Genomic DNA, 23,195 nt, shown 5'->3' on the forward strand with positions numbered 1-23,195 from the left:
TCCCAGAAAGTTGATGAAATTTGCCTCTACTGATGAGTTTTAACAAACTCCAGACCCCGTCGGTAAGAGACTGCATCCTAGGTTTCCTACAGGGGCGAGTCACTGCAGAATTAAAATCTTGCCCGGCGTGGTGGCGCACACCTGTGATCCCAACACCCGGGAGGCAGAGGCCGGAGGATAGCTACATGTTCGAGGCCAGCCTGGGCTACATAGTTGAAGGCCAGCCTGAACTACACAGTGAGGTCCTGTCTAAAAAAAAAGCAACCGAAAAACCCAAAAATCTTGTGTAGAATTGTTATTTCATGAAAAGGAGGGGAAAGTTTCAGATTATTACCATTATAAATATTTGTCTGATTTTGTTTCCCCTAGTTTGATTTTTCTCTACAACTATCTATTAGGCCAGAATACTGAGCCAGGCGTACTGTGGAAGTAGTTTACAGTAAGTCCCAGATTTAGGAACATTCCAGTTGCAAGCTTTCACCAATATGAATGGACTTCGCGTTGCGAACTTTGGTGGTTGTAATCTCGAACAAACCGCAGAAGTAGCTCATGTGTCTGCCTGGCACAGGCACAGCTGTGCTGCCGTGTGCTCACTGTACAGTGTGATGGTGCCCAGTAGTGCGGCACCCCATCAGAGCCCAGGATGTCTGGAAGCAAAAGGAAAAGCTTTACTTTTTTTTTGAGACAGGGTCTCACTATTTAGTTCAGGCTGCCCTCGAAATCCTCCTGGTTCAGCCTCTTTTGAGTGCTGGGTTTTAGGTGTGTGTCGCCACATCTGGCTTAATGGTTTGTTTTGTTTTGAGACAAGGTGTTGCTCTAATTCAGGCTGGCCTTGTACTCACTATGTATTCCAGGCTGGTCTCGAACTCAGAATGATCCTCCTGCCTCAGTCTCCCAAGTGGTGGGATTGCAGGGTGCACCGACGCGACTGGCTACATTGCACACTGTTGTCAGAGGTGTATAAAATGCATTTTGTGGGACTGAGGAACAACTCCTGCGTGAGTCGGGGACTTACCAGGAAGGTGCTCAGGTGTCCCGTTCCATTTAGAGGGACTTCTGAAAACTGAACAGTGCAAATACTTAATAGCTTAACACTTAGAGACTTTAGTTTTTAACACCGTTTTAAAATCATTGGTATTTTAGGGTGCAACATTGGTGAACTAGGAAATAAACCTTAAATGTCTGAATTTTGTTAAGTGTTTCTTTCACTGAAGTAATGGATTCCATATGTAAATGCCAAGTTGGAGAAGAGTTACTGTGCATGGGATGTGGTTTCAATATTACCAAAACAGGAATTAAAGCTGAGTGTGGTGATGAATGGCTGGAATCTTAGCATTCCGGAGGCTGAGGCAGGGGGAATCACCATTAATTTGAGGCCAGCTTGGACTACTTAGTGAGACCCTGTCTCAAAACAAACAATTGAAAAAACAAACATGTTTTTAACATCTGAGATTATACTTTAATAATTTCCTTTTACAGAATACATAAAGTATTTTTTCCATGAGAACTTCGAAATAAAGAGTATTATGGTTAAGAATAAATGCTTTCCTTGGTTTTCTTTTTCTGATGATCAAAGAGAATAGAGTAAAACCTAAGATAACGTTGGTGGGCAATTTATCTCGACATTACAGTACTTATGAAACACCTTAACTCTTACCAGATAAATTCTGTTATAGCAAGGTTTAGAAAGTAAAATGAGCTGGGTGAGGGGTTGTGACTGTAATCCCAGCACTTGGGAGGCTGACATGGGAGGATCATGAGTTCAAGGCCAGCCTGGGCTATGTAGTGAGTTTGAGGACAGTGAGGCCTGCCAAAAAATAGAAAATGTAAAAACAGTAAAAACAAAACCTATTTTGCTCAGGACTGCCCTTCCTAAGGCTGTTAGAGGAAGTTACTGGCAAGGGGATGTGAAATAATGATTACAATTAGAGAAGAACACATAGGCACAGAGTGGCAAAACTGTGGAGGTTTTGCATAACCCATGGTCAGGGAGGATGCTGGCCTGTAAGAGCTCAGCAGGCTCTGCGCAGGCGGGAAGCATCTTCATGTACATTTCTGTGGACTAGAATGATCAAGGCAATTCATGCCAAAATTAAGCTGGGCTCATGGTGCACCCGGCTACCCAGCACTCTGGGAAGCTGAGGCAGAAGGGTTGCAAATTCAAGCCCATCTTGGGCAGTGTAGTGATTTAGCGAGACCCTATCTGAAAAAGAAAGGACTAGTGTGTAGCTCAGTGAGAAGCCTTGAGTTCAGCCACTGGTGCTGCCAAGGAACAGTCAAAGCCCTGCAGTTTTAAGGTTGGGGCCAGGGCTTGTGAGGGTGCATGCCTGTAATCCCAGAATCTTCGAAGGCTGAGGCAGGAGGATTTCAAGTTCAGGACCATGCTGGGCAACTTAGCAAGCAGCAGATGGGAAATTAATTGGAAAAGATGTTTTAATAGTTGGTCCTTTAGTGAGTGTAATAGATTCAGGGCTCTTAAAAACAGGTATGTCAAGCTCTGTGCTGAGGTTTCTGGGAGTAGCTTTGCATCTATGTTAGCCTCATTTTATGTATTAATTCATGTGTGAGATATTAAAGATACTATTTACAAGTGTTTGGAATATTTATTTCCAAGAGTTCACGTTTACATAAACGTGTAAAAACTTATTTCAAAGTTACTGTAAGTTTCCTTTACAAAGCGTACAAGGCTTTGAAAGTCACAGAACTTTCTGCTTCCTAAGGTAATGACAGCCCTGGCCCATCTCTTCTCAGTTCCATATGTGTGGCTGTTTGGAATTCTCTTTTTCTAGTGATTTCTCCTTCTCCAGTTTCCCCTCCTCCCCTCCCCTCCCCTCCCCTCTCCCCCTCCTTCTCTTCCTTCTTTGCCCTGGGGGTTGAACCCCAGGTCTTTGCAGTGCACTATTTCTTCAGTCCTGATTTAATTTTGAAACAGGGTCTCACTAAATTTCTCAATTGCCCAGGCTGGGCTGAAACTTGCAGTCCTCCCGCTTCAGCCTCCCAGAGTGCTGGGGTCACAGGCGTACATCACTCAACTCTTGTTTGTGTACTGGGGATTGAACCCAGGCCTTCGCACTGAGCTACATCCTCAGCCCTTTTATTATGTTTTTTTTCTTGAGGCAGGCTCTCACTAAATCACTGAGTTGCCCAGGATGGGCTGGAATTTGCAGTCCCCCAGCCTTAGCCTCCCAAAGCGCTGGGATTATAGGCATGCGCGCGCGCACACACACACACACACCCCTGGGCTTGAATTCCCGACATTTCATCCAAGTAGCTGAGAAGGGCCCTCTTTACGACGTGGGCTTCATGTTCTTCCAGTAGCTTTCAACCGTTACTTACTGTTGCTCCTTATGTCATAGTTAACTGCAAAGATCTTCCAGAGAGCTGAATGTGTTCTTCATCCTAGAATTAAAGAAATACTTTGTACTTTTCTATGTACAGTGGACCCTGGAGTTACAACTGGCCTGGTAACTACGAGCAACTTGGGTTACGACCAGAATTTTAGTTTTAACTTATGAACAAAGTCTTGAGTTATGACCGAATGCTGGCTGCTTGTGCTTCCAGATGGTCTCAGATACAGATTTAACCCTTAAAGAGTTCTGGAAGGAGCATGACAGCATCCTCTCCTGTGTGGGGTTAATTGAGGAATCCCAGGCCAGTGTCTCTCTAAGGACACTGAGCTCTGCCTTTACACAGGAGAGAGACTTTGAAGGCTGTGTAGAAGGGCTGAGCTTTCAACTGATCAACTTGAGTTAAACCCACCCTCAGGAACAAATTGAGTTTGTAAGTCAAGGGTCCACTGTACTTTTTCTTCCAGCTCCTCTTAAGAGGTGTGCTGCCTTGTAGTCCACATTTTTTTTCTTTTTCTTTTGGCTGTCCTAACTGTAGTAGTTTGGATTTTTCTTTAATTTATGTATTTCTTTTTAGCCTTTCTTGACAATGCTATCTCAATAATGCATAATTTTTAGGATTTTAAAAGTTGAACAAGAATTTAGAAGGCCGGGCCTGATGGCACATGCCTGCAATCTCAGCACTGAGGCTGAGGCAGGAGGATTGTGGAGTTCAAGGCCAGTCTGAACTGTAGGGCAAGACCTGTTTCAAAAAACCAAACCAAACCAAAAACTTAGATTGTCTTGCAAGTGTCTTATAAAGAACTCTTCATTTTTGTAATATTTGCCACTGTTTTATAGTTAACTCAGATTGTAATATCTGGTCCAAAAGGAGAACTTTTAAAAACTGCCTTTATTATATTTCCAAAGCATTTTTCTTAGTTTCTAGAACAGCAGCTCTCTTTTTTAATCATTTCATTTATATAATTTTGTGTGTGTGTGTGTGTGTGTGTGTGTGTGTGTGTGTTACTAGAGATTGAACCCAAGGGCACTTTACCACTGAGTTACGTCTCCAGCCCTTATTATTTTTCTGCAGGATCTCCCAAATTCCCCAGGCTGGCCTTGAAAAATGACATCCTCCTGCCTCAGCCTCCTGAGTAGTTGGGATTACAGGCATGCACCATCTCCTCTGACTTCTCATTAATCATTTTATCTAGCATACTCTTCAGCAAGTGTGGCTGTTGAGATACACAGTTAACTTGGTGAGCAGCTGTCGGTGAGCAGCTGTCGCTGCGCTGCTGGTGGGAACAGAAGTGCAGGACCCTGGCAGAGAAGCACATTCGGCATTAGCTGGGCGAGGCTGTGTGCAGAAGCGCAGGGCATTGGTTAACGGAGAAGCTGGCTGGGCAGAGCAAATTGCATGGGTAAGCTTGCGTTTCTAGTAAGGTTGCCTAAGAAGTTTCTTACTTTACCTAACTCTGCCACAAAGTTATGTTGTGATATTAATGTAATATTATGTTTTCTCTGATCAGCATTATTTAACTTTTTTGTGGTAATTAATGATTGAACTCAAGGCTTCTGCACTGATATGCATCCCCACACCTTTAAGAAAGATTTTATTTTTTTGAGACAGGTTCTTGCTTCATCTCTTGAATTGGGCAATGTGACTCTAACTTGCATTCCTCTTGCCTCGGCCTCCAGAATGCTGGAACTAGATTGCTGCCACCATGCCAGGTTGATAGAAAGTTTTTATCAGTAGATAAATGGCTTAGCACGAAAAGCAGCAGAGAAATCTATAGAAGGCTAATACCTGGGGTGAGGTACTGGGGATTAAACCTGAAGCCTTCACCAGCGTGTTTTAGACAGGGACTCACTAAGTCGCTCATTTGCCTAGGCTGGGCTCTAACTTTCTACCCTCCTGCCTCAGCCTTCCCGAGTGCTGGGATTACTGGCTAGCGTGTGCTATTCCACCCAAGGCAGGCAAATTAATTTATTTTCTCTCTCTTTCTTTCTTTCTTTCTTTCTTTCTTTCTTTCTTTCTTTCTTTCTTTCTTTCTTTCTTTTCTTTCTTTCTTTCTTTCTTTCTTTCTTTCTTTTTTCTTTCTCCTTCCTTCCTCTCTCTGTCTCTCCCTTTCTTTCTTTTTTCTCTTTCTCTCTCTTTCTCTCTTTCTCTCTCTTTCTTTCTTTCTTTCTCTCTCTCTCTCTCTTTCTTTCTTTCTTTCCTTTCTTTCTTTCTTTCTTTCCAGTAGCAAAGTTTTATTAAAGCCAGGAAAAGAAACAGGCTGTGCAGAGCAAGTTTGGGCCAACTAAAAGGAAAAGAAGTGCACCCTATGGCATGAGGGTGGGCACCATGCAAGAGCAAACACAGTGGCCTGATTTTCTAATTCTTTTTTTTATTTAATATAAGCTATTATTTACCTTTAATAAACAGTCTTAACTATGTTTGTCTGCTGTAAAAGACAAAGCTTAAGTCCCTTGGCAGATAGGACTTCTAAACATTCTGTAGAAAATTGGTAGAATAAAGGGCATGATATCAGCATCCTTAGTGATTTTTTTTGGAAAGTATTTATTGAGAGAAAGATAGCTTCTGTCTAAGAGAGACAGAAGGGGACCCAGAAAATGGGTTGCACCTTCTTAGTGCTTTTAGGCTTAAAGAGATCACTTAAAAATTTAAAGCTCAGGGCCGGGTATTTAGCTCCGTGGTTCCACTGCCTGCCTCACAAGCTAAGGACCCGAGTTCAATCCCCGGTACCAAAAACAAAACAAAAAAAATTTAAAGCTCAGATGTTTGAAACATGATGATGAATTCTAGGGCATGAGTTAGGCTAAGTAGAATCATTTATATTGTCCCAAGCCAATTGTCTTACTTTTCTCTCGCTGCTGAGACAAAATATCCAACACCCAAAGTTAAAGGAGGAAAGGGTTATTTAGCTCACAGTCTGTAGAGGTTTCAGTCCATAATTGGCTGGCTCCAAGGCAGGGTGACACCGCAGAGGAGAAACAGTTCATGGCAGGCAGAAGACAGCAAAGCAACAAGGGATGACCACAGCTCTTTCTGCCCCTTATATCTTATCCAGGCTACTTAAGGCCGGTAGCACTCATGCCCTTAATCCTAGCGCCCTTGAGCCTAGCACTGCACCATGAATCAGTCCGAGTCACACTCTAGATGCAGCCACCTCTGTAAGGCCCCAGCTACGACTGCATGAGGCTTTGGGGGACAGCTAGACACAGCCACGATGCCTGTCCTGGGAACATAGTAGGACATTTGAGCTCTAAACCAGTTTGTGGGTTGGGAATGAGGTCCTGGATTCAGCCCTCGTCTGTCTGGTAAGAGCCCATCCCAAGACTTTTAAGACTGATGTGGGCTGCGACCGGTAGTCTAGAAAGCAGCTGAGGTTTCCAAGTGTACAGAGTTTATATGGATGTAAACGGGGACCCCTGCCTCACCGACCCCCACCCCCACATGGGCCGGTGGAGTGGCAGGAATGGCACACCTTGGTCTACATGCCTTTGCAACAGACTTTATTAGGGCTCTATCCAAGGACCTTAGATGTTCAGAACTTGGGATGTTTCAGGGCAAGAAGGCCCTGGAGGATTTAGGTGGGGAAGTAGCATGTTGCGTTTCACACTAAGTGTTGTGGCCAGGGAGTGGACTGCAGGAAGCTTCGAGGGGTTAGAGCGGAGTGATGGCAGGGAAACTGACCTGCTTAGAGTCGTGACTGCTTTCAGTGAGCAGGGTTGGGATTACTGCAGTGCCCGAGAGGGTGGAGAGGAAGGAGTGGAGGGAGGGATGTTTAGGAGTAGAATTCCTGGAGCTGAGTAAGCTGACCTCCTCAACTCCATTCCAAGCACAACTAGACATTCTGCATTCGTTTCTTTGCTTTCTTCTCACAACGTGATTTGGCAGGAAAGAAAGAAGAGATTAAGCCACACATGCTGGGAGGCTGAGACAGGAAGATCAGAAGTTTGAGCCTAGCCCAAGCAATACAATTTAGCAGTTTAGCAAGACCCTGTTTCAGAAAATAAGAGTAAAAATGACCAAGCATGTAGAAATGTCATAATTTCAACAACTGGCCAAGGTCATGCAACTAAGAAGAGGTAGAAGTCAGATTCACACGGAAAGCCACTCGACCTCGACACCTGGGTAAGGAAGGGAGGGAGGGGTCCTCGAGGTGCAGTCACTGAGGGGAGAAGAAGCAGGCGGAGCATTGCGGGCGAGGAAGGCTTAGTCCAGAACATTGTGGTCAGGTCCCAGACCCTGACGGAACCTGGCCTGGCAGGCTGGATGGGCTGGGCTCAGGAGAGAGGGCCGGGCTCCGGGAGAGCTGGTGACCAAGATGAAGGGCCAGGGGACGTGTGGAGATTACTGTGCCGGGCCTGGGGACCTGAACCTTCGTTACAGAGTGGCCCAAAGACAGCAGCGGGGGAATAAGTGAGTTGAAGAAAAAAACATAAGGAGGCGAAACTTTGGGAGGAGGCAGTGCTGTGTGGTGCTAAGGAAGTGGGGACTAGAGAGCAGCCTGAGGTGGGCAGGCATCGCCGTCCAGGGCTGCTCCGTGGGTTGGTCGCAGCAGAGCCAGGGCAGTGCAGCCGCCTTTGCTCTGCGAGGACGGCCTTCAGCTCCAGTGGCTGGGTGGCAGAAGGCCTTGCTGTCCCAACGCAGGTGCTTCGGGGAGCGAAGTGGGGGTTGTTCCTGGACTCCGCTGAGTACCTCCTCTCCTGTCAAGCTTTTGAACCATAAGTGCACTGCTATTCCAGAAATAAAGCTGACAGCATGACCAAGGAAACGTAGATTGGGGGTCATTTCTCTCCTACATGGTGCCATGGTCTCCGTTGCTCCCAATGTTGTTGTTCCCCGTGGTTTACACGTCTTTTTCTCTGTGTCAAATGCAGGTGTGTGCTGGGTGTGGTGGTGCCTGCCTATAATCTCAGCACTTGGAAGGCTGAGCCAGGAGGATCACCAGTTCGAGGCCAGCCTGGGCTACATAGGGAGTTCAAGGCCAACCTGGACTATGGAGACCCTGTCTCAAAAAACAAAACAAAAGCATTACTGGGATGGCAGGACACTAGTTTGGAGAGAACCAGTTTGGTGGGCCCCGGAGGCAGTGTCCACACTAAGCACCACCACTACGGGCTCAGTTCCAGTCATTCTCAGGAACAGCGTTTGTTCTTTCCTGCACAGACTCCCGGCTACTTTCTCTTTCTTTGCCAGTTTTACTCCCTTCTGCACATCATTTGTGCAGGGAGGGTCTGGGAGTGGAACCCAGGACCTTACACATCATATGCAAGTGCCCTGCCGAGGGCTGCAGCGCCAGCCCCTCAAACGTGTGAAATCAGCGGTGGAAGGCGGTTTGGATGAACTGTTGATATTTTGCTTAGAGTTAATTTGATTCGTATCTGAATTTAAGTCAGTGAAAAATGACTGAAAAGTATGTTGCTTGACTGAAATTTTAAAAAATGATAAATATATCACTAAATAGAGCTGGCAACTGAGCTGTGCTCAGTGTTTGATGATAGACTGCACTGCTTTCACCTTAGTGGAGAATAATCCAAGAAATAGTGTAGCCTTTAAGTTTTGAGAATTTTTTTCCGTAGGAAGAAAACTGAATGATATATCAACAAGATTGAAGAAAAACAATGCAGAGTTGTCTTCAGCCATCTATTCTGTGGGATTTTTTGTTTTGTTCATTTTTAGTTTTATATAAATCAGACTATTTCTCATGGCTTAGTTTTGAAGGATTTTAATATTTGAAAAATAATGTTATGATTTTACTGCAGAATAAAAAAAAAGGTGGAGAAGGAGCAAAGAACTGATTGCAAATGTCTTAACAATGAGCAAACGTGGCAGAAAAAAGTATGTTCAGACAAATATAAGGTAGGTGGATATAGTTTTTTGGTCTTTTGAAGGTTCTACCTAGAGAGCTAAAAGCTTAAAGTGGTGAATTAATTACTGATATATCTGTGAACATCCATATATGTATGCAAATACGTGTATATATTATAGTACTATGTACTCCAATTGTTCAGCCATTCAACTAAGGCATTCTTTTGTATCATACACAGTGTTATGCTGGCCCTACAGGGATAAGTGAGTATTTATATTTGGCTTTTCCTGAGTGTTGGGTGTCTTTTTGGTTAGAAGATAGTCCATCTTGGCTGGGTGTGGTGGTGCACACCTGTAATCCCCGCACTTCGGAGGCTGAGGCAGGAGGACTGCCGCAAGTTGAGGCCAGCCTGAACTACGTAGCAAGACCCTGTCTCAAAAAAGAAAACAGTTAAAAAAGAAAATTGTCCATTGATAAGGAGTGGACAGGTCAGTAGAATTGTAGAATTAGAGGAGTCCCCAGAGTTTTAATTGTCTTCCTTGCCTTAAGCTGGACTTGTACCTAACTTTGTTAAACACAAGAAAGTCTCTACCAGCGTTTTATAGAAAGTTAAGTAGAATTTTTCAAGTTTTTTTGTGTTTTTTTTTGTTACTTTTTGGAGGATTGTTTCTTCAGCTGGAGCTAGCCTTTTTTAGAAAAACATTTATTGCCACATTTTAGATAACCATAAGTTAACATTCGTCACGGGCATTTGTAGCCGTACGTGACGCACCTCGCGTCTCCGAGCCATCCGGGTACTTGCTCGTGGCTGCACACAGTGCCAGGCCCGCGCGCTCGAGGAGAGGTTTGTGCTGGGTCAGTTCCCGCCCCGGCCCGCAGTCTTGGGCAGAATGGAATGCGGGACAGAAAGCGAGAGCCAAGGGCAGCTGGGGGGCAAGACGCCGTCTGGGTCATCAGTTAAACCCACCTGTGAGCGCCGAGGACTGCGGGGCCAGGGAGCGTGAACCCTGACGGATGCTGGGGAAGCCTTGCCCTGCAGCTCCGGCGTGGCCAGCGCCCTGAGCAAAGGAGAGCGGCTGAAGCCGCGGCCGGGCCAGCCCTTCTGCCGCCTGCGAGCCACGCGGCCGGGAGCGGACGCGGGTGGTCCGCCCGAAGTCTCCCTGCCCATCCCGCGGAACGCGGGCGAAGGTGAGACTGCTGCACGCGTGCGGGATCACCCGCCGGCCCCGAGGCCTCAGCGGAGGGGAGGGCAGTAGTGTTCCGGCGTTAGTACTAGAGTGAAATGAGTATAGCGGCCTTTATGTGTGCATTTGTTTTTGTTTTTGAGACAGGGTCTCGATATGTAGCCCAGGCTGGCCTTGAACTCACAGCGATCCTCCTGGCGCAGCCTCCAGAGTCCTGCGATTACAGGCGTGTTTTATTTTCACCACAGAAAATAATATGTATTAATAATATACGTATTACTAATGTGTACATCAGTATAGCACTCCTGTGGCGACACCCTCAGGCACTTGGTCGTTCTGCCTATGTTTCCAAAGCATTTCGCACATAACACACTCACACAGTGTAGAAAGTGACTTGTATTCATTTCTGGTCTACCAGTAAGCCAAGTGTTTCTCAAATTTTAACGTACCTTGAAATCACTTGGATATAAAATATTAATCCCCCCAAAAATTTGATTCAGTAAGTGTGGGGTTGAGTATGGGACCCTTTATTTAGGTACCAGGGATCAAACTCAGGACCTTGCGCTTTCGAGGCAGGCGGCCCAACCACTGAGCTAAATCCCCAGCCCTACTGAGCTAATTTCTTAAAAAAAAAACCCCAAAAAGTGGAACTGTCAGAAATGAATATCGGAAAGCTAGGTACAAACAGTATTCACTCTTCCTAGCTAATTCAGACGGGGTCTCACTTCTTCTTCCTCTTTATTGTCTTTTCAGACAAATGGCCATGGCAACTGTGGGCTCCCAGCCAGCTAGATGTGTAACGGATTCTGTGGTGGAGAGCAGATCTGCTCATCTGCAGACTCGGGCTGGGCGAACCGCAGTCCCTGCTGTAGCTCAGGTAAGCCCAGGGCAGTTAGCACACGTGGAAGTGAGCGCTGGGCTCCGGGCCTGCCTGCTTGAAGTGGGTGTTAAATTTCTGTGACCCCCGTTGTCAGCCATTGCACTGGTTAGAGTTTGAAGATGCTCGTTCTGGTTGCTTTTGCATAGCGACATACCCTTGTCAGTCCTCCACCCCATGACCACCGTAGCCTGGGAAGGAAGCAGGAAGGCTCCTCCACGAGGCCACAGAGCCGTCAGCGTGGGTCTCAGATTCCACATCCGAACGGCTGTTATTCTTAGCTGTAAAGATGGCAGAAATCGTAACTGTTTCCTTGTATGTTCTTAGCTTGATCTTTACTTTCTTTTCAGTTGGGTCTTCAAGTTTTTTTTCTTTTAGTTTTAAAAAATTATTTATTTATTTCGGTACCAGAGATCAAACTCAGGACCTTGCACGTTCGAGGCAGGCAGTGGCACCATTGAGCTAAATCCCCAGCCCTGGGTTTTCAAATTTGAATAGGTTTCATTCAGAGAGTACCAGTATCAGTTAGTTCCCAGTTTTCAGCTCCTAAAACTAATTCCTATGTCTATAAAAATAGGTAGTGAAACAGCACATTTATGTGTTAATTAACTTGTCAAATCCTTACCAAACGAATACCTGCTGTGTCTCGGCACAGTTCTCAGTGCACATGGATTCGCAGCTCCCGACCTTGAGCACCTCGTGGTGTAAGAGGGCACACAGGTAACCAAATCCCAGTGGCACAAGGAGTGTGAAACGCACGCCCTGTGACAGTTGGTTCCGCGAGCAGAGGAGGGAGCAGCCCCGACTGGGCCTCCGTGGAGGGCGTTTCATGGGAGCTCTGACCTGCGTTCCGGGCAGAGGGAAGCGTGCGCAGAGGCCTATGCGAGTGTGCGCGTGTGAGTGTAGCACGGCCGCTGGTAGAGCCGCGCCGCGCCGGGGCCTCGGGTCTGCAGCGGTGGACCTGGTGAGGGGGCGGAGCTGTGGGTGCCTGTCCACCTTGTGGCCCTGCGGACAGCCCGCCGAGGCACCACGCTGGTCAGCATACACTGGACTCCAGCTGCCCTTGAAACAGTGCCGGTCTCGCCATGTTTGGACCAGGAGGAGCCTGTGGAGCTGGCCCGGACCCGGGGGGTGGGGCTGTCCTTAGGGTGCCTGCTGCGCCCTGGGCTGTGGAGCACAGAGCAGGTGAGCCGAGCACCTGCAGGAGGCCGAGGGACCCACGGCCGACTGGGGGACCACAAGCAACAGGCCCTGGTCTGTCCCCAGCCTGGCTGGTCCTGACTTTTCTTCCTCCCAACACCGGGCCTCCTGCTCGCTGGAGCTGCCGCAGCTCCCTAGCAACGCCCTGCTCTGCAGACCTTTTGCTTCAGCAAATAAAAACAACATTCTTCTTGGTAAAAAATGCGTGTTCACTGTAGGAAATTAACAAACCAAACATTATTAAAAAGAACAGAAAAACTAGCCATCATTTAACACCAGATGCTTCATCATTTTAACTTTCAGGTGTGCATCTTTTAGTCCTTTTGTCCACGAGAACAGAGTAGAAAAGAATAGACAACATTTTTTCCCACGGCTTTGAATCTGCAGAGTTTCTGTCATTCCCAGCCTGCAGTTCTGCTGCTCTTTGCTGAAGCTGTGACTGAAGCGACCTCCTTCCCTCAGCCTCACTCCTCCCTTCACACAGGGGCTCCCCACCTCCCCACATCTGGGCCCCGCAGCGGAGCAGCAGGCCCGCTCCCCTGGAGAGCTCGGCAGGCCCCGGCCCCTCAGGCAGGCAGAAGCGGCCACAGCCCCAGTCGCAGGAAGCTTGAAGAGCAGTCTTGGCTGTGAGAGGTTCTGGAACTGAATAGGAGCCCGGTGGACAGAAACTACTTTTAAGTAAATTAGAGTCAGACAAAGGAAGCAGAAATTGAAAGTACAGACTTTTCAGGAAATTTATCTATGAAATAAATCAGAAGGAGACAAAGGAGTGAGAACTGGGATGTGGGAAAATTGGGACTATTTGAACACGATAGACGTGGCAGCTAGGTCTGGTGGCACATGCCTGTAATCCCAGTATTCTGGGAGGCTGAGGCAGGAGGATGGCAAGTTAGAGACCAGCCTGGAGGACTTAGCAAGACTTTGTCTCGAGTGAATGAATGAATGAATGGGCTGGGAATGTAGCTCAGTATGAAGGCCCTGGGTTCAATCCCCAGTACTCAGGAAAGAAACACAACACAGCACAAAGAGCTAGAGACTCACAGTCTCAAATACATCAAATGCTGATAATTATTAGCCCTGCATGGCAAGTTGGTAGAGTTTGCTATTTCTCTCTCTCTCTGTCTGTGTAAAGCATTTAATAAAAAATAAACTCTGGCTTTTATTTTACAATACTAGAAATATAAAGAAATTTTTTAAAGTTGGTATCCTAATTCTTGGATTATTTGAGTTAACTAAAAATTATCCTCTATGCTGTACATGGTCATGATTTTTAAAAAAATTCTTCATGATTTTTTTGAAGAATTAGATCACAATTCTTAGTCAAAATTCTGTGAGTATAATTACTGATTTAGATTTTTTTTGTTTTTCTGGTACCGGGGATTGAACTCAGGACCTTGCATTTGCAAAGCAGGCTCAGCACCACTGAGCTACATCCTGCCCCTTAATTTAGATTCTTGTAGCCGAAGCTGTTCACTTATGAGTATCTGTTGTTATATGGTACTATTTATTTTGGAATATTAGGAAATCAAGCTGGAATCTTTATTAATCCCATGATATATGCCAAAAGTAACTAATTCTTCTAAATAATTCTTTGTTTTAAATGTATTTATTTATTTTGGTTTCTTGAGACAGGGCCTTGCTGTGTGGTACAAGTTGGTCTCAAACTCCCTGCAGTTCTCCTACCTTAGCCTGCCATGAGTTGGGACCACAGGTGTGCGCCAGTACACCTGGAAACTTTTGTTTTGAGTGGTGCTTTTCTCATCTATTGTTCTAAAGTAAAATCAGAAGTGATATTACCAAAAATCTGAAACCAAGAGCTACCATTAACAAGCCCTGAATGGCAGATAACTGGGGGTTAAATATTATGATTTGGTTTTCTTCTTGCCTGAATTTTTTTTTTTTTTTTTTTTTTTGAGACAAGGTCTCACTTTGTAGTTTAGGCTGGCCCTGAACTCACTTGGTAGCCCAGGCTGGCCTCAAACTTTTAGCGATCCTCCTGCTTCTGCCTCCCTAATGCTGCGATTACAGGCGTGTGCCACCATCCCTGGGTTTGACATTTTTTTAATTTTATTTTTTATTTTGAGACAGGGTCTAGCTATGTGGTTCAGGCTGGCCTCTAACTCACTATGTAGCCCAGGCTGGCTCATGACAATCCTCCTGCCTCAGCCCCTCTGGTACTGGGACTACCAGCATGCACTGCCAAGCCTGGCTTGCCTAAATTAATGTATGTGTTAATTAGTTGCTTTTTTTGTGGTAATGGAGATTGAACCAGGGCCTCACACATGCTAGGCAAGTGTTCTGCCACTGAGCTACATTCCTGACCCTTTTTATTTTTTGTTATTTTTTTTGAGACAGAGTCTTAGAATCTAGTTCAGGCTGGCCTTGAATTTACTATGTTGCCCAGGCTGGCTTCAAACTGGCCAAATCCTCCTGCCTCAGCTTCCTAAATGCTGGGATTACAGGCATGCACCTCCACACCAGCTGAAAATTTTACTTTGAGAAAGGGCCTCCCAGTTTGCCAGGTTGTCCTCAAACTTGGAATCCTCCTCATCCTTCTGAGTAGCTAGGATTACAGGTGTGTGCCACTATGCTTGGCATATGTGTTGACTTATTATTATTTTTTGGTACCCGGAATTGAACACAGGGCCTTGTGCTAGCCAGGCAGATGTGGGTGCTGCTGAACTCATCCCTGGCCCTATTGACTTATTTTTAATTAGCAGTGATAGCTTGTCTGTGAAGTGTATGTTTTGATATATAAGACTAGGATTCTGTCCAACCCTGGAAAATGCTTGATAACCAATTGGAAAGTCTGATTTTTTTCTTCATTTTTAGCCGTGCTGAGACTTGAACCCAGGACCTCGGGCCTGCTGGACACATCTTGTACCACTGTGCTGCATTTCCAGCATAGCAGAGTCCATTTTAAAAAACTAACACGTGAGGAAACTTTCCAAAAACCAGTATGGTGTAAAACAAAAATACTGTGTTCAAGTAGTTTTAAAATAGTTACACTTACATCCTCTAGAAATAATAGCCTATTTAAACGGGAAGGCAAAACTTTTCTCATTGTGGAAGATTTAGGAGTAAAATAATGATCCCACATATATAAAGTTATTGTCAAGATCCTGTAGCATTTTTCTTACTTCTTTTCTTTTTTTGGTGAGATATTCTGAGCAGCTCTGGGGATCTCCACCGTTGTGTCATTTTACTCCCACTCGCTTCTGGGCATGGGCCTTAACAACTTCTGGGCGACCCCTACAAAACCAAATGCCGTTCTCCTGCCTTGCGGACTCAGCCGTGGTCCCTTGTGCATTACAGGCCATGTTGATGTTCCTCACTTGTCTCTCACACCCGGAGCCTCTGTGAGACCAGCGGAGGAGCGGCTGGCTCTCCTTTCTCCGGTGCTCGGAACTGAGCCGCTGGGGGAGCCGCAGGGCCGAGCCCCGGACTCCTCTCCCTGCGTGTGTGAAGGACGGGCTGGTTCTCCGGCCTTCAGCAAAGACAGCGAAGGACACTCGGAGGCCGGGCAGCGCGGTGCCGGCGGGAGTTGGCTCTGGCACAGCCCAGCCCGTCCCGGACCCGTGTCCCCGAGGCAGAGCGGGCGTCTGGGACTCTGTCGGTGATCACGCCCGCTGGCCCCTTCCTAACCCTCTGTCCTCGCACACGGCCGGCCGGAAGCGCCTCGGCACGAAGGCGGCCTGCGTGTGGCAGGGCACTGAAGCAGGGTGCTTTAACGAGGCTGCTCGGAGCTGCGTTCAATGTGTGGGATGAACATTTTCTTTTTCAATCTGGTGGAAAACTGGAATAGCATTTCCCATTGTTTTGGCCAGATGTGTTAAAAAAAAAAAAATCCATCTTTTTGGTCCTCCATAGGACTGGGAAGGGTATATACAGTCATCAAAAACAAAATAATAATAAAAACCCTCGAATATTTGCCGTTGACGATAGGTCAGCAACATCGTATTTGAATGTTAGAGATCATCTGCATCCCATTAGGTTGATATGATGTATTTGTTTTCAGTTAGGTAGATCTAGGTTTTTTGAGACAGGGTCTCGCTATGTAGTTGAGGCTACCCTTGAATTCACTATGTAGCTCAGGCTGGCCTCAGACTCGCAGCAATCCTCCTGCCTCAGCCTCCATACTGTGATCACAGGGATGCACCATTACGCCCAGCTAGGTAGATCTAGTTTAAGCTCAGGTTCAGTTAATCATGATTTTTAACATTAGTAAGATAATTCCCTTAAGTGATGGCCTTTTACTAAAGGAGAAAAACATTCCTCTTAATATTTGAGAGAAGCCAGGCATAGTGGTACACAGATGTAATCCTAATACTTGGGAGGCTGAGACAGGAGGATTGCTGTGAGTTCGAGGGCATCCTGGGCTACAAAGCGAGTTTGTGGCCAGCCTGGACACAGCGAAATCCTTTCTCAAAAACAAAAAATGAGGGCCGGGGATTTAGCTCAGTGGTTCACCGCCTGCTGCGCAAGCTCAAGGACCCGAGTTCGATCCCTGGTACCAAAAAAAAAAAAGAAAGAAAAGATTTGGCACGTGGTTGACGTAATAAATATTTGCTTTTATAGTAATCTGCTTCTATCTTAAAATGGTAGCAGTAGGTCTTTAGATGAGGTGGCTTGTGCTGTTTTAAACATGTTGTCCAGCTGAGATGTAGCTCAGTGGTACAGAACCTGCCCAGTGTGTGGAAGCCCTAGGTTTGTTTCCCAGCTCCATGAAAATGTCTGAGTAATTTATTCTAATATAGCATTAAATTTACCTGTTAAGCTTAACAGGACTCTGGATAGAGAAGAAAAACTAACTTTTAGTTGTTTTATAAGCAAAGTTTTCGTAATCTGATGCCATGGGCTTATTTAAAATTGTATGTTTTGGGCAGGGGATTTAGCTCAGTGGTTTTACCACCTGCTGCACAAGCACAAAGACCCGAGTTCGATCCCCGGTACCAAAAATAAATAAATAAAATAAAATAAAATAAAATAAAATTGTATGTTTTGGGCAGGGGATTTAGCTCAGTGGTTTTACCACCTGCTGCACAAGCACAAAGACCCGAGTTCGATCCCCGGTACCAAAAATAAATAAATAAAATAAAATAAAATAAAATAAAATTGTATGTTTTGGACCGGGGATTTATCTCAGTGGTTCCAGTGCCTGCCTCGAAAGCACAAGGTCCCGAGTTCGATCCCTGGTACCAAAAAAAAATTGTATGTTTTATCCTCTGAATTTAGGCACTTTAGATTTCTTCTAGCTATTTGAAACATGGCAAAAGTTCTCTCAGGCCACTTCAGTGCTGAAAATCCAAGCTGTTATTTACTTGTTTAGCAACACTGGGGCTTGAGCCCCGGGCGAGGCAGGTCCTCACACAGGCTAGGCCAGTGCTCTATCTGCTCAGCACTCTTTCTCTTTTTCTTTTTTTTGGTACCAGGCATCGAACTCGGGACCTTGCACTTGGGAGGCAGGTGGCGGAACCACTGAACTAAATCCCCAGCCCTCTTCTTCATTTTATTTTGAGACAGGCTGGCTAAGTATCCCAGGCTGACCTCAAATCTGTAATTCCCCACCTCAGGCTCCTGAGAACCTGAGTTTACAGTCATTGTTTTAGAGTATAATTAATTTCAGGTTTCATGGTAAGACCACACTCATTGCTTTTGGGGGTTTTTTTGGTACTGGGGATTGAACTCAGGTCCTTGCGCTTGTGCAGCAGGCTGAAACCACTGAGCTAAACCCCCAGCAACACTCATTGTTAATTTCTTTTTAAAGCCAGCACTTGGACTTTACTATTTAAGAAGTCTGACTTTAGATCAGAGCTGAAAAAACTTACGAATTTAATTTGTTCTAGCCATGTTTTGTTGCTGATTCAGATTTTGACTTCTACTCTTTTTCTTTTGTTTTGCTTTGTTTTGTTTTTTTAAGGTTAAAACACAGTTTTTTTATTCATTTATAAATGCTGCTATGTTTACAGGTATCATAGATGTGAATATTATTTTTCCCCAACTTTTTTGAAACCACAGTTTTATTTACTCATTTATAAATACTGTTGTGTTTTGCTTTGTTTTAACAGTGTTGTTTTTGCAGTACTGGGAATTGAACTGAGGGCCTTCACACTGAGCTACGTCTCATGGTGCAGTGACTCATGGTCTCACTAATTTGTCAAACCGCCCAGGTTGAGTTTGTTGGGATCCTCCTGCCTCAGCCTCACAGAGTTCTGGGGTTACAGGCATACCACACCTGGCTTGGCTTCTTTTATATAAATCATTGGTTCTGCGTTCTTGTGTGCCTCCACTTTGGGGTAAGGTCTGTTTTTGAATATTAATCCTTCAATTCAAAGAGTCGCACATGCATGTATATTATTTAAGCTCTGCTTTCTTGATAAGTTCCTTAAATGGAATGTAACAGAATAAAAGTAGCAAAGGGAGTGTAGGTGAATCTTCTGTGTGGGCCAGACCCTGTCCTGAGTGCTCTGCACAGTGACCCAAGCAGACAGATACCTTTTCATTCTCCTTTGTGTTGAAGTGAACCAGGGGAGATCTGAGCAGCTTTCCTTGGGTCGTACAGCTAGTAAAAGGCAGAGCCTCAGTTTGGGCCCAGCAATCCAGCTTTAGATTTTGTTAACCACTTCATCATTTATTGCCCAATATGCAGTATTCAGTGTTGAACTGCAGTTTCAGAGAGCATCTGCTAGAAAAATCCAGCTATCAAACATTGATCGTATGCTATGTATATAACCTATGTAGCATATGTTAGTGTGTATAGTAATGTATATATACATTACTACACAGTAATTATACACATGTGCTGTAATACACTAATATATGTATGTAATAGCAACTGTGTACTTACACCTCTCTGTATAGTGATACATAGTACTCTCGAGCCACTGTTGTACATGGAGATGTGTACTGTTACTCCTTTGTTATTCAGAGACAGAACATCATTTCATATTTAGATACTAACTTGACTTCTTCTTAAATTTCTTTTTTATTTATGGTACTGGAGATTGACCTGATTCAGCTTCTAACCTTGAGTGTAAAGAGCATAGAAATTTAAAGTTTTGCCCATCTTGATCCATTCAGTAATCATTTCCCTGTAACTCCTGGCCCGATGACCCTTCTGTCTGTTGAACTGTAATCTGGGGCCAGTAGTCTGTGACTGTCCAGGACTTTAGAATCGCAACTTTTAAGATAATGAGATCAGTCTCGGTGCCATTTAATAAAATCAATTGGTTGAATATTATCCTGGCAAGAAACTGGTTAATTGCCATAGGTAATTAGCTACCACATTTGGAGCCATAGGTATTACTGCTTTTTATTATTAGAAAATAGCAAAAATTACAAGCGTGGCCATTTTAAACACACAGATAGTGTTACATGTGTATTCACATTGCTGTGCAATATGTGAAGTTTTTCATCATGCATAGCTGAAGCTCTACTCATTAACAGTTTTTCCCCTTTTCTTTTTCCCCAGTCCCCGGTAACCCCATTCCGCTTTTTGTTTCTATGAAGTTTGACCAGCTTCCTCCTATAAGTGGATTCTTGTCTTTTTGTGACTGGCTTATTTTATTTAGCATAATTTCCTTGTGGTTCATCTATACAGTGGTCAAGGCAGGATTTGTTTCCTTTTGTAGACTGAATGCCGTACTCTCCAGAGTTATACGAGTGATGGGTATAAGAACTGCAATAGAATGAGATGCACATGAGTTGTAGCTGGACTGCTTCAGAGACGCTTTTGCAAGGTTGGTTTTAGAGGCCAGCAAGTTTGAGTGCTTAAGACGAGTGGCCTTGGGCTTGATCTCCAGAACAGGAAACAAACAGCTCATTTAGGTCAGAGATGAAAATGGGAAATTAGGGCAAGCGTTTTTTGTGAGATTTGGGGGGACACGGTGTTACTGGGGACTGAACCCAGGGCATTAGGACTCAGCTGCATCTCCAGCCCCTGTTATTTTTTTATTTTGAGAGAGGATCTTGCTAAGTTCCTCCATTGCCCAGGCTGGGCTCAAACTTGCAATCCTCCTACCTCAGCCTTCAGGAGTGCTGAGATTACAGGCATGTGCCACCACATCTGGCTTGGACAGTGGCTTTAAGCATGCTCTGTGGTTTCTGGCTCTGAGAATGTCCATTTCCTACTTGTTATTAGAAGTGATCTGTGTTCATTGTTTGCCCTTATAGGATATCTGCCGCATAAATACCTTTATTTTTTGGCTGAGTATCTCTCTGTAATTTACTTTTCTTTATGCATTCATTACTTTGATATTTATTTGGCCAGTAAATTGTGATTCATTTTCTGGTCTTACTGAATCTAAAATTGACTTTTAAAAGTCTAGCTGAGCGTGGTGGCAAATGCCTGCAATTCAACACTGTGGGAGTTGAGAGAATCACAATTTATTCTGAACCTCTCTCCAAAGAAAGAGTGGAAAAGGGTAGTGGCTGTAGCTCCGTGCCTGGGCCCTGGGTTCAGTCCCCATGCACACACATGTGCACACACGTACACGCACACACACATGTGCAGTTGTAGTGCCAGTGGAGTTTTGACTTCCATAAAGACATATTCATTTTCATACACAGTACTTTAAAAATATGCTAAATGAAACACATCTCATAGTAGAATATTAAGTGTTGCTCCATACGGTATAAATAGGAAATTCAAGACACTATAGAGATTATCCAGGAGGAAAAAAGGTGAACTAAAAACAAGAACTCTTAACTGTTTACTGAAGTATTAAAATACACTCTTTAATTCCTCTGCATAATTAAGAACGACTTGATTCTGATACCTGCTTTGCTCTCAAGGGGTGACTTTTTTAGAGACATACAATTTGGTCATATTTACAACACTAGAAACATTCATCTACTTCCCCTGCTATATTCACATTATAAGGTTCAGATAAAATTTATTTAAGCCTTACACAAAAAAGATGAGCCAACAGCATCTCTTTAGACTTATTATGGAGACTAGAGATAAAAATAACTCTACATTTTAATTTTTTGTTTTCATTTAGCACAACTAGTCTTAAAAATTAAAGTGAAATATTATACATCTTTGAAATGTAAAATATTCTGATTTTCCTGCTTTCATCCTTAAAATATCTAAGATATTTTTAGTGCTATCTTTTTTCCATAGAACAAAAAACTCTTTGTTGAGTTGCCTTAACACTTAGAAATCAAGATAGTTTTCAATGTTTTGGTTAGATTGTTGGATTTTCATCATAGCCCTTGACATTAAGCTATGTAATACAGAGATTTGACTTCGCAGATAGCAGGGTTGATGGAGCAATCCGCAGTATTATAGAATCACATCTTTTTAATCCTTTATTAACTGGTTTGTTTGGTTTTTTTTGTACTGGGGATCGAACTCAGAACCTTGCACTTGCGAGGCAGGCGGCATTACCAACTGAGCTAAATTCCCACCCCCTTTATTAACTGTCTCGAGTGCGGGCCCGTAGCTCTGACACTCACAGCTCCACTGTGACATCATAAACCCCGTTGTGAGGGGCCCTGGCTACAGAGTGGAGCCAGTCCACTAGGAGCTAGCCTGATGTGTGTTCCAACATTGTGAGGTTTTCCCACTTGTAAGTGTCACTATTATAGGGTTTTTAGGGTTGGAAAGCCAACTAAGGCTGTCAGTTGCATCATCTTCCCCTAATTCTTCAGATTAACCATTGTCTAGAGTGGGGGTCTCGGTGGATGTGGTGGCATCAGCATAATCTATGTTTCAGGAATCCATTAGAAGAAGGTTATTCTTCAGGGGATCTGGAAAAAAAGGTAAATTGTATCTCTTACGAGTTTATTCTACTTTTAAAGCCTCATAAAAGACGTATATGAAATATATGCCTTCTTTGTTTTTAAAGTATTTTTGGACCAATTGCCTACTTGATTATTGGAATGTGATGAGTGTACTCCTTAGATCTTCTTCCTGTGACTTTTGCCTTCTTTTCATTTGGATTTTTCATGAAAGTGTCCCGAAAGGCTTTTCACAATAGCCGCCATGCCCCACCCCATCTTGTCCCTCTCTAATTCCTCACCCTAGTGTTTTTTTGGTTTTGAAGAATTGTGCTCCACCCCAAATGATGTATTTTTGTGTCTCTCTGTTTTCTGTCTTCTGAGCTAGCAGGGCAGGGACTTCTCATGTTCGTGGCTGAGTCCCTCCTGTCAGGACTGGTCCATGGCAGGCTCCTCAGAAATCCTCGTGAGGGAACAAAAGAATGAATTAATTCATAAACAGGATGTGTTCCTGTGATCATTTTGCTTACAAAAAAATCACAGAATTAATATTTATAGGTAAGAGATTTCCCCATTTCTACCTGTAGTATCTATATTTAGTTCACGTGAACTTTTGTTATTCTGTAAGGGTAGGGTTTTTCAAGGGGGTATCACAATCCCCAACTTGAAACTATGCTACAATGCTACTGTGATAAAAACAGCATGGTACTGGCAAAGAAACAGACCCAAGGATCAGTGGAATAGATTAGAAGATGCAGAAACAACTTCAGACATACTCAGCCACCTCATCTTTGACAAAGGAGATAACTGCCCTCATTGGAGGAAAGATAGCCTCTTTAATAAATAGTGTTGGAGGGCCAGGGATTTAGCTCAGTAGTTTTGTTGCCTGCTGTGCGAGCACAAGGATCCGAGTTCGATCCCTGGTACCAAAAAAATAAATAAATAAATGGTATTGGAAAAACTGGATTTCAACCTGCCAAAGATTCAAACTAGACCCATATTTATCACCATGCACTAAACTAAAATCGAAGTGGATCAAAGATCTAAATATTAAGACAGA

The 23,195-nt window shown here is 44.3% G+C and overlaps 1 protein-coding gene and 1 long non-coding RNA gene across 19 annotated transcripts in view; one reads left to right on the forward strand and one right to left on the reverse strand.

Annotated features, from left to right (window-relative positions):
- Crem (cAMP responsive element modulator) overlaps nucleotides 1-23,195 on the forward strand; it is a 102,271-nt gene that overhangs the window by 969 nt on the left and 78,107 nt on the right. For 12 of the 18 annotated variants that reach the window (XR_002388396.2, XM_021241949.2, XM_004861847.3 and 9 more), the window contains exons 2-3: nucleotides 9,105-9,201; nucleotides 11,089-11,212. Coding sequence is in view for 17 of the 18 variants with exons in the window: in XM_021241949.2 (XP_021097608.1) it covers nucleotides 9,158-9,201; nucleotides 11,089-11,212 (168 nt within the window). In the remaining variant the exon portion in view is untranslated. Of the gene's footprint in view, nucleotides 1-4,543; nucleotides 4,751-9,104; nucleotides 9,202-10,320; nucleotides 10,340-11,088; nucleotides 11,213-21,997; nucleotides 22,178-23,195 lie in introns of those variants that run through there. The other 6 variants (XM_013078485.3, XM_004861848.4, XM_004861849.4 and 3 more) reach the window with 4 other exon arrangements.
- LOC110345214 (uncharacterized) lies at nucleotides 355-12,474 on the reverse strand. Its single transcript, XR_002388397.2, has 3 exons — nucleotides 11,838-12,474; nucleotides 3,337-3,399; nucleotides 355-647 (listed from the first exon to the last, which is right to left on the reverse strand). It is a non-coding gene; the product is annotated as an uncharacterized LOC110345214 (long non-coding RNA).

Source organism: Heterocephalus glaber, unplaced genomic scaffold (genome assembly GCF_053883595.1).
Source record: "Heterocephalus glaber isolate CG9 unplaced genomic scaffold, H.glaber_assembly_v1.0 deba00000738, whole genome shotgun sequence".
Taxonomy (NCBI): domain Eukaryota; kingdom Metazoa; phylum Chordata; class Mammalia; order Rodentia; family Bathyergidae; genus Heterocephalus; species Heterocephalus glaber.